Source organism: Schistocerca gregaria, chromosome 10 (genome assembly GCF_023897955.1).
Source record: "Schistocerca gregaria isolate iqSchGreg1 chromosome 10, iqSchGreg1.2, whole genome shotgun sequence".
Lineage (NCBI taxonomy): Eukaryota > Metazoa > Arthropoda > Insecta > Orthoptera > Acrididae > Schistocerca > Schistocerca gregaria.
Genome location: NC_064929.1, coordinates 131,168,393 through 131,180,525, shown reverse-complemented (window position 1 = coordinate 131,180,525; position 12,133 = coordinate 131,168,393). Strand labels below are relative to the sequence as shown.

Here is a 12,133-nt window from a genome sequence, read left to right as displayed (position 1 = left end):
ATCCTACCTGCTGACAAAGGCACCACCACTGTCTTGAACCACAAGGATTACCTGGCAGAAGGACTCTACCAGCTGTCAGGTTCATGCACCTACAAACTGACCCACAGTGACCCCATTCTGGAAATCCAGAAGGATCTCCAGTCTCTCCTCCTCAAATCCTTAAGCCCATCCCAGAACCCCTCCCCAGAGTCCATCTCTCTCCTCACCCCTAATGCTCCCCACACTCATACTTCCTGATGCTTCCTAAAGTCCATAAACCCAACGACCTAGGATATCCCATTGTAGTCGGTTACTGTGCCACTACTGAGAGCATCTCTGCTCTCATAGACCAACATCTTGAGCCTATTACCTGCAACCTACCCTACTATATAAAAGATACCAACCATTTCCTCCTCCAACTCTCCACAGTTCCTGTTCCCTTACCACGTGGTGTCCTGCTCATCACTACTGATGCCACTTCCCTTTACACTAACATCCCTAATGCCCATGGTCTTAGCACTATTGAACACTACTTTTCAAATTGTGTGATGAATTCCAAACCAACCATCTCCTTCCTAGTTGCCACAACCAACTATATCCTCACCCACAACTATTACTTCTTTGAAGGCATTACTTACAAACAAATCTGGGGTACAACTACGGGCACCCATATGGCACAATCCTATTCGTAGGTCATTTAGAGGAATCCTTCCTAAACACTGAGAATCCCAAACCGTTCACCTGATTCAGATTCACTGATGATATCTTAGTGATCTGCATTGAGTGTGAGGACACCCTATCCACATTCCTCCAGAACCTCAACACCTTCTCCCCCATTCACTTTGCTTGGTCCTACTCAGCCTATCAAGCCACTTTTCTCAATGTTGACCTCCACTTAATTATTATTATTATTGTTGTTGTTGTTGTTGTTGTTGTTGTCTTCAGTCCTGAGACTGGTTTGATGCAGCTCTCCATGCTACTCTATCCTGTGCAAGCTGCTTCATCTCCCAGTACCTACTGCAACCTACATCCTTCTGAATCTGCTTAGTGTATTCATCTCTTGGTCTCCCTCCACGATGCCCTCCAATAGTAAATTGGTGACCCCTTGATGCCTCAGAACATGTCCTACCAACTGATACGTTCTTCTGGTCAAGTTGTGTCACAAACAAACTTCTCTTCTCCCCAGTCCTATTCAATACTTCCTCATTAGTTATGTGATCTACCCATCTAATCTTCTGCATTCTTCTGTAGAACCACATTTCGAAAGCTTCTATTCTCTTCTTGTGCAAACTAGTTATCGTCCATGTTTCACTTCCATACATGGCTACTCTCCATACAAATACTTTCAGAAATGACTTTCTGACACTTAAATCTATACTCGATGTTAACAAATTTCTCTTCTTCAGAAACGCTTTCCTTGCCGTTGCCAGTCTACATTTTATATCTTCTCTACTCCGACCATCATCAGTTATTTTGTTCCCCAAATAGCAAAACTCCTTTACTACTTTAAGTGTCTCATTTCCTAATCTAATTCCCTCAGCATCACCCGATTTAATCAGACTACGTTCCATTATCCTCGTTTGGCTTTTGTTGATGTTTATCTTATATCCTCCTTTCAAGACACTGTCCATTCCATTCAACTGCTCTTCCAAGTCCTTTGCTGTCTCTGACAGAATTACAATGTCATCAGCGAACCTCAAAGTTTTTATTTCTTCTCCATGGATTTTAATACCTACTCTGAATTTTTCTTTTGTTTCCTTTACTGCTTGCTCAATCTACAGATTGAATAACATCGGGGAGAGGCTACAACCCTGTCTTCCTCCCTTCCCAACCACTGCTTCCCTTTCATGTCCCTCGACTCTTTATAACCACCATCTGGTTTCTGTACCAATTGTAAATAGCCTTTCGCTCCCTGTATTTTACCCCTGCTACCTTCAGAATTTGAAAGAGAGTATTCCAGTCAACATTGTCAAAAGCTTTCTCTAAGTCTACACATGCTAAGAACGTAGGTTTGCCTTCCCTTAATCTTTCTTCTAAGATAAGTCATAAGGTCAGTATTGCCTCACGTGTTCCAGTATTTCTACGGAATCCAAACTGATCTTCCCCGAGGTCAGTAAAGAATTCGTGTTAATATTTTACAGCTGTGACTTATTAAATTAATAGTTCGGTAATTTTCACATCTGTCAACACCTGCTTTCTTTGGGATTGGAATTATTATATTTTTCTTGAAGTCTGAGGGTATTTCGCCTGTTTCATACATCTTGCTCACCAGATGGTAGAGTTTTGTCAGGACTGGCTCTCTCAAGGCTGTCAGTAGTTCCAATGGAATGTTGTCTACTTCGGGGCCTTGTTTCGACTCAGGTCTTTCAGTACTCTGTCAAACTCTTCACGCAGTATCGTATCTCCCATTTCGTCTTCATCTACATCCTCTTCCATTTCCATAATATTGTCCTCAAGTACATTGCCCTTTTATAGACCCTCTATATACTCCTTCCACCTTTCTGCTTTCCCTTCTTTGCTTAGAACTGGGTTTTCATCTGAGCTCTTGATATTCATACCAGTGGCTCTCTTTTCTCCAAAGGTCTCTTTAATTTTCCTGTAGGCAGTATCTATCTTACCCCTCGTGAGATAAGCCTCTACATCCTTACATTTGTCCTCTAGCCATCCCTGCTTAGCCATTTTGCACTTCCTGTCGATCTCATTTTTGAGACGTTTGTATTCCTTTTTGCCTGGTTCATTTACTGCATTTTTATATTCTCTCCTTTCATCGATTAAATTCAATATTTCTTCTGTTACCCAAGGATTTCTAATAGCCCTCTTCTTTTTACCTACTTGATCCTCTGCTGCCTTCACTGCTTCATTCCTCAAAGCTACCCATTCTTCTCCTACTGCATTTCTTTCCCCCCATTCCTGTCAATTGTTCCCTTATGCTCTCCCTGAAACTCTGTACAACCTCTGGTTCTTTCAGTTTATCCAGGTGCCATCTCCTTAAAAATCCCATCTTTTTGCAGTTTCTTCAGTTTTAATCTACCCTCCACTTCAAAGACGACTAAATCACAACCTCCATCCATATCAAATCTGCCAACCACAAACAATAAGTCCACTTTGAGACTGCTTCCCATTTCATACCAAGAACTACTTTCCACACAGCCCAGTCACCCATGGCCATCACACCTGTAGTGAAGGGCAGGCCCCCTCTGAATATGAAACGGGTCTATTGAGGCCTTCACAGATTGAAATTACCCTCCCAACCTTGTACAGAAACAGATCTTTCCAGTCACCCAACACCTCATGAAGGCTGACCGTCCGGCCATAGAGGAGCATTCCCCTCATGATTCATTATGACCCACGACTAGAGTAGCTGAATTACATTCTCCGCCAGGATTTCAATTACATAGAGAATTGTCTAACCCACTATCCTTCTCACCATTCCCACAGCGGCACTCCGCCACCCACCAAACCTACACAATATCCTTGTCCATCCCTACACAATCCCTTCTCCCGACCCCTTGCCTCATCACTCATATACCTGTAACAGAGCTAGATACAAGACCTGTCCTACACATCCTCTCACCACCACCTACTCCAGTACAGTCACTAACGTCATCTGTTCCATGTAGCTGAGTGTGCCAGCCAACATGATGTCCTACATTTAAAGAATTGCTTCACAGCCTGTGCCATCTGGATCCTTCCCACCAACACCAGCTTTTCTGAATTGTGCAGGTGGGAAATCTCTCTGCAATATATCCCGTAATCCTAATGGCCTCAATCTTTGACAGTCAGTTTTCTTAACCATCTAGTCCCTTCCCTGTTCCTATTCCAGCACTACAAAGCCCTCTATTCCACCAATGCATCCTGTTTTTACTTCTCCCCTTTTCTGCTGAGCCAACCCCCCCCCCCCCCCCCCCCCCCGACACACACACACACACACACACACACACACACACACACACACACACACACACACACACACACACACACACACACACACACACAGAGAGAGAGAGAGAGAGAGAGAGAGAGAGAGAGAGAGAGAGTCTAACCTCCCAACTGCACCTAGCGGCCCTATTCTCCACATCACCCCTGCACGCCCCCAACAGCACTTTACTATCTCCACCCCTACTCTGCTATCCCTCACCATCCATATCTCTTCCTTACCCCCAACCAGCTGCCTCTCTGCTCGCCATCTGACTCCAGATGTTGGAGATTATGGTCACGCGTGTGTGAGCTGCGTTTGTGCGCGCGCACTTGTGCATGTTGTCTATTTTCAACAAACACATTGTTGGCCGAACGCTAACTTTCTGACAGTCTATTTGTTTTGCCTTTCTGCAACTCAACATCACCACTACAAAATATGAGTGCCATTGTCCCCATCTCCATGAACTGCACGGCAACACACTTGAGATCGGCAATTTAAACGTGTTGTGGAAAGGAATTCATCAGCACAGGCAATATGTGGGAGCCTGTAGGAAAAGAAACTACACAAGGTGGGCACTAGCTCTGCAATATATTGCTAGGAAGTAGAGCAGTATTATGAGCAGACACATTTGCTATAAGTGTGATAAAAACTGAACAATGGACTCTAAATTAAAATACAACATGACAAGTCTTTGAAAACAGCCACAAGTCACACTTAGTATTTTTTATTTACCAATTTTGCTCTTAAAATTAGCAAGAGCATCATCAGAATATATACTGTAAAAGATACAAAATGAAATAACACAGAAAACTTACATTGACATTACATAAAGTACATACATATTTTATTTACAATATGGTGACTTACGTTTAAAGTTTGCTGACAGCAATAAAAATTATACTGTCAGTACTTTAATACTAAACTTAGATTTAAAGTACAGTAGTAAGTTACGGCACTGACAATTGCAAAGATTAAACTGATTGTACAATAGTACTTTAAACATCCATGGTATAGTGTATCGAAAGATAATTTACAACTACAGGAAATGGAAGTCAGATTTTAATTTGCCTTTTTTATGGGCATGTGTATATACATCTCATATCTGCACAAATCTGCTAAACTTTCAAAATGCACCCGTAAAAATTACAGCATCTTTCAAAATATATTATGAAAAATACATGTTAAAATGTTTTCACAAATATGCATTCAAAATTAACATTTATAAAAATATTTGAGGTAAGGTATAGGGCAAGTCTTATATTTTTGTTGCTTATCTGCAGCATGTCTTCTAATAACTAGAAGAACCTACACAAATTACATTCATTTTGTTCATTTAATAAATATTTTTAGGAACAGTAATTTTGAATGCATGTTTGTACAGACATTTTTAATATGCCTTTTTTATAATATATTTTGAAACACACTGTAATAATTACAGATGTATTTTGAAAGATTAGCAGACATGTAAAGCTCTGAGTTGTACACACACACAGAGCCAACTTCAAACATTAAGTCACCATACTATAAATAGAATATGTACCTTATGTAATGTCAATGTAAGTTTTCCGTGCTGCTCAGTTCCCATCTTTTACAGTGTCTATCCTGACAATGCTCTTGCTCATTTTAAGAGTGAAATCAGTAAATAAAAAATAACAAGTATGACTTGTGGATGTTTCCAAAATATTTTTAACATTTGCTCCCCCTGCAGACAATGCCAGCTCTTGTGTTTGTCTACACTTAAAATTATAAAAAAGAAAAATATTTTTTTGTCACTGGACTTACATGTGTGGCAAACAGCTCCAGAATAACCTGTTCCAGTACAGTCACAAAAGAACTCGTGGGAGTTCTGGCGGCAGGCACCCGCATGTTCACAGGGATTTGGATTGCAACGATCAATCATTTGGCAACCTTCAAGCACCACCTCACCAGGACAGCAATACTCCTGCAAAAGTCCAATGAGACAAAATTAAAATCAGGAATACATTTCTATACATGTAAGCTTCAAAGTTTTTGGCCTGATGAACACAGTGCTTTGTAAGTAAATATATTCCTGACTGCACTCTTGTCTCTCATCTCATCTACAGTAATATATTGCATTCTATAACTCAAAAAGTCTTCAAATGAGTCAGATATCTGAAATTTATTCCATGTGTTTGGACCTTTGTTAACAGTCTGCAGTGTCAAATGCTTTCAGGAAGTGTGAGAATGCAGAATCTGACTGTCGGTCTGCATCAAAAGTTCACAGAGTATTTTTGTCGAAAGGGCAAGCTGTGCTTTGATTGAGTGAGGCTGATATAAAGATGAAGCTCTGATCTCTCTAGGAAACTTCTTTGCTCGTCAACTATCTCAGTGGATTTCTAATAAAATGTAATGTAGTAAGACCCTATTTTATGAATCTCTCAAGGCCCACATATATTCTCCTCAAACAGAGTTTTATCTTAATTAGGGGTTTTGCGTGTGTACACAGGAGTGACACCAAATAATAATTCAAGCATGTTTAGTTCATACAAGGGCTATTTAATTACAAAATTACTAACATCTGGTGCTATAAAGTGATTGGTATTAGAATTACAGTAAAACGGAGTTTATGGAGTGGCAATTACAGAAATATCAGTGATTCTACTAATTTCCTTCTGACAATATTGTTACATTCCATCCTGGATTTTCCATTGTTTGATTAGTGATTCTATTCCTTTCTTCTTCTGGGACAATGTTCTCTTAAACAGCAACTGATGTATTACCAGTCTTCGTTACACAATTTAACACAAGCTGTTGTGTTACAGAATTTCAACCAGCAACAACATCTACATCTACATAACAATTCTGCAATTCACACAATTTCTCTACTGTCCCACTACCTAACAGGGTGCACGAAAAATTAACACCCAAAACTTCCCGTGAAGCTCTGATACCTCTTATTTTATTACGATGATAATTTCTTCCTATATAGATAGTGTCAACAAAACATTTTGGATTTGGATGAAAAAGCTGGGGATTGAAATTTCATGAAAAGATATTGTCGCAACGAAAAATGCCTTTGTTTTAATGATTGTCATCCCAACTTCAGTATCATATCCATGACATTCTCTCCCCTACTCTGTGATATAAAAGAAGTGGCCCTTCTTTGTACTTGTCAATGTTGTCAGTCAATCTTACCTGGTATGGATCACGTATGACACAGCAATATTCTTAACAGAAGGTGGACAGATGCAGTCTCTTTAGCGGATAAGTTACATCCTCTAAGTGTTCTTTCAACCAAATGCAATCTCCAGTTCACATTCACCACAATAGGGAAGGTATGGGATGCACTTCACGTTGATTTTTGCAAGATATTGAGCAACAACATTGGCGATGTGTACCGCGCATTATTGTGGTGCAGCATCCAGCCTGCTTCACGGAAATTTAGTCTTTTGTGCCTGATATGGACTTGTAATGTTTTCAGGACATTCCTGTGGTATTGTCCAGTTACTGATGTGTGTGCAGGTACAACATGCTGATGAACCATTCCATGAATATCAAAGAATGAGATGACCATAACTTTCACAGCAGAAGTTTTTGGGGGGTTGGTAATGAAGGAGATTTCCACACTGAGCTTTGCTGTTTGCTGTTAGGATCAAAATGAAATAGCCAAGTTTCATCAGTAGTGGTTGCTATTTGTTACATATTGTCATTTTGTTATTTAGAGATAGTGAGTGGAGCTGTGAATGCTAGAACATGGGATGCCGAGTGGAGAAATATGAACATTTCTGACATATTCTTCTGTTCGACTTCAACAGAGGGGCGAGAGTGGCAGAGGCTGCCACAAATACTTGTGCTAAGTATGAGGATAATGCCATTGGACAGAAAATGGTTTATTATTTTAAGGATGATCATTTTGATGTCAGTGACTCTCCACATTCTAAAAGATCATTGGGGTTTGATGAAGTTCTTTTAAACACATCAATCCACAATGACACATGTTAATGTACTCTAGTACTGGCGAATGTGATGAACTGTGATCATTCCATCATCCAACAATATTTGCATGAAATGTGGAAAGTTCTAAACTTGGGTGTAAGGGCACATCATGCTCAAAGCCAAAAATCACAAAAAATCTGCAGTTGGCCATAAATGCATCCCTGCTTGCTTGTCATCAACTGGCTTGTGAACCACACCAACCATTCCTATTTTGTATCATTACTGGGGATGAGAAATGGTGTCTTCATGCTGAACAAGCACAAGGATACAACGGCTGAGCTCAAACAACGCAGAACTCCCTGTACATAGACCTGTGCACCTCCACAAAAGATATTTTGTTAGGAGTATGTGGAACAGTGATGGTGTGGTGTACTACAAATTGCTGCCCTGAGAGCACCCAGAACTGCTGACATTTATTGTCGATGACTGAGACGTCTTGCAGAGGCGATCCAAGAACACCAATTAGGAGGACTGCGTAAAGTGTTGCTGCTCGATGATAACGACCACGCATATTCTGCTAGACTGACAAAAGACATTATAAGGGATTTATTCTCCTAATCTCGCACCCTCATATTTTTATCTTTTCTGCAATTGATCAAACCATCTTCAAGGAAACTCATTTCTGGATGAAAATGCGCTCAGAACATGGCTCGACGAGTTCTTTGTCACAAAACGGTCACAGAATCAAAAAGTTACCGCAACGTTGGCAGACTGTTGTAAATGGTGAAGGAGAATATATTACTGATGACTACAGACTATGTTACATGTATCTGTTGCGTTTATTAAACTTACAAAAAAATATTATGAATTTATGCACCAATCCAATACAAGATAGCATCTTTATGCTTCTGAAACAGCTAGAAGTTGTAAATTTACCTTTTATTCGTGGAGGCAAATTTTCACTTCCATCACTGTGTACACACAATAGTGCAATCTTATTTTCTTCACTTTTGTACTTCCTTGGCATTTTTTCCCTGACAGGAATATGTTTTTGCAGGTACTAAATTATAAAAGGCATCAGTTTCATGAGCATTGTAAATACCTCTGGGTGCATTTGCTTGTTCGTGTAATTTTCTTCCAGTAATTTACACTTTCTACATTCACAATCTCGCTTTCTCCACTTACTCCCTGAATAACACATTACAATGATTTTTTAAATAATCCAACCACCTGTTGGATGCACCGAATTTTTAAACGCCAATCTCGAGGTGATTTTATGAGGCTTCTCTTGCAGCATGTTTCTGTCTATACAAAAGCTGCTGCTTCTCATTCCCTGAGCCCACTTTAAAAGAATACTTATCACAACACTGAATGCACAGGTCAGGCAAGAAATCCCCCTGCCCCTGTAAGAGAACCCTCATTATACAGTTGAGTTAGAATGGAATCTGCCTCACATAATGGCATGGACAGTGAGGACATCAAATATACTTGGACCCTACTTTTTTGAAGGGACTGTGAATGGCACAAATCATTTAGAGATTAAAAACACGGTCAATAGCTCAGCTCCAGAAAAGGGGCCTCACAGAATGCATTTGGTTGCAACAAGACAGAGAATCTCCTCATTTGATACCAGGGGAAACGGGAACTTCAGAGTTGAAGAACACTTCCTTATTTTTAAGTATTTCGTATAACATAGATGGTGCAAAACAGTGCTTCTTCACCGTGTCGGAAAATTTTACGTTATGATCATCTTCGACATTGAGGATGATCAGCAGCTTTTCCTGAATTGTAACCTTTCTACATTTTCATGCTATAACTCCACAAAAGTAAAACTGATGACACTTTTACTTCAATAACCAAACAACTATACTTCTTACATCTGTAGACACTGTGCCTACATCATCAGACCAAGTGACCTCAGACACATAGTAGGCAGGGCAGATATTGATTTTGGAATGTTCAACATGCTTTCCAGTATCACTACAAGGGAAGCAGAATCACTAGTCCAAAAAACTATGATCTATATAAGTGTTGAGTGAAATAATCAATGACCATTTAATGCATCATGACACGAAGTATGACCTATGAGAAATGGAAGAGTCAAAGTCACTCAGACATGTCGGGAATTGCACAAAAACTGGATTTTAATTGGCAGAGTATTTTGTGCTTATCCCATAAAAGCAGACTTTTTTTAAAGTAGCACTTCCTCAAAGTGGGGAAGAAAAACATTATTCTTTTGGGAATTTCACCACTCTTGTTACACCAGTTTCACCAGGAGTGATGGAAATATCTTTAAAAGTAGGATTTCCTTAAAGGTGGGTTTGTTAAATTGGGATTTTAGTATACGTAGTACAACACAGTAAAGACCAACAACCATAACAGCTTTCAAAATTTCAAAACAAATGTCACAACTCTACTCACATCTGATGTCCAGTCCTTTGGTGGCTTGTAATTTCCATCCACACTAATCAAACGCATGCAGCCAACAAAACCTGGAGTCCCAGTCACTCCACCTAAATGCAGACATACAAAAAGACATCAGTTTTTATTCAGCCCAAGCTAACAAAATGTTTTCAAGAATGGTAATTCAAGTCGCTCGTCGTATTCAAATATAATGATACAGAAATGTACACCACACAGTTATATGTTCCAAGCAGAATCAGAACAAAATATTTGTGTTCTAGGACTATAGCTTGTGCTAACCTAATACAATTTAAATTTAGTAATGAATATGATGTTGTCAGTGCAAAAAACTTCCTCAACTGTCCATTTTGCAACTTAACTGCATTTTTATGCCATGTGTGTGTGTGTGTGTGTGTGTGTGTAGTAGTAGTAGTAGAAGAAGAAGAAGGAGTCGCAAATTAAAAGTGAAATTACTGAAAAATCCTGAAGATAAAATGATACAGTAAAAGGTAATCATCAACTTGTAAGGAAACTAGACAGCAGTTACAAGAGCCAATGAATCTGAGGGAAAAGAATTAGTCAAGGAAGGAGAGGGAGGGGGTTGCGGATGGGGATGGGGGGGAAGGGTGCGGGGATATATAAAACAGAAAGAAACTTCCACATGGGAAAAATATATTAAAAACAAAGATTCCAAGACTTACCAAGCGGGAAAGCGCCGGCAGACAGGCACATGAACAAAACACACAAACACACCCACAGAATTACGAGCTTTCGCAACTGGCAGTTGCTTCGTCAGGAAGGAAGGAAGGAAGGAGAGGGAAAAATGAAAGGATGTGGGTGCTTGTGTCTGTGTATGTGCAGATGGATATATGTGTGTGTGTGTGTGTGTGTGTGTGTGTGTGTGTGTGTGTGTGTGTGTGTGTGCGCGAGTGTACACCTGTCCTTTTTTTCCCCTAAGGGAAGTCTTTCCGCTCCCGGGATTGGAATGACTCCTTACCCTCTCCCCAAAACCCACATCCTTTCATTTTTCCCTCTCCTTCCTTCCTTCCTGACGAAGCAACTGCCAGTTGCGAAAGCTCGTAATTCTGTGTGTGTGTTTTGTTCATGTGCCTGTCTGCCGGCGCTTTCCCGCTTGGTAAGTCTTGGAATCTTTATATATATATATATATATATATATATATATATATATATATATATATATATATATATATATATATATATTAAAAACAAAGATTCCAAGACTTACCAAGCGGGAAAGCGCCGGCAGACAGGCACATGAACAAAACACACAAACACACACACAGAATTACAAGCTTTCGCAACTGGCAGTTGCTTCGTCAGGAAAGAGGGAAGGAGAGGGAAAAAATGAAAGGATGTGGGTTTTAAGGGAGAGGGTAAGGAGTCATTCCAATCCCGGGAGCGGAAAGACTTCCCTTAGGGGAAAAAAAGGACAGGTGTACACTCGCACACACACACACATATCCATCCGCACATACACAGACACAAGCAGATATATATATATATAGAGAGAGAGAGAGAGAGAGAGTGTGTTTTAGCCTATCCCGATATTATCCAGTCCATATGCTGTATTTTCCAGCCCCTATGTTGACCCAGAAATACAGGAAACCAAAGTGAAATCTGGAAAGGAAGTTAAAATTCGAGGGAAATAAATCAATCCTATGAGGATTGTTGATGAGACGGAAATTCTGTCAGAGATGACAAAGCAAGAAATTTCTGAATAAGGTACAAGGACTGCACCTAGGACAGTGAGGGCAATCAAACTACATTTTACATGCACCTACACAAAAAAAGGTACTAAAAATTCAGCATAAGGTATGCAAAGGACATACAATGAGTATCCCAGAAGAATTAAATGGGTATGGAGTTCTTAAAGGGCAAATGAAACTAAAACATACAAAAATGTGAAGATAATTT

At 39.9% G+C, this 12,133-nt stretch overlaps 1 protein-coding gene across 5 annotated transcripts in view; it reads right to left on the bottom strand.

Annotated features, from left to right (window-relative positions):
* Window positions 1-12,133, bottom strand: part of LOC126293196 (neurexin-4) — a 153,325-nt gene that overhangs the window by 77,856 nt on the left and 63,336 nt on the right. For all 5 annotated transcript variants that reach the window (XM_049986318.1, XM_049986320.1, XM_049986317.1 and 2 more), the window contains 2 exons: window positions 10,217-10,308; window positions 5,681-5,840 (listed from right to left, as the gene is read on the bottom strand). In XM_049986318.1, coding sequence (XP_049842275.1) covers window positions 5,681-5,840; window positions 10,217-10,308 — 252 coding nt within the window. The remainder of the gene's footprint in view (window positions 1-5,680; window positions 5,841-10,216; window positions 10,309-12,133) is intronic.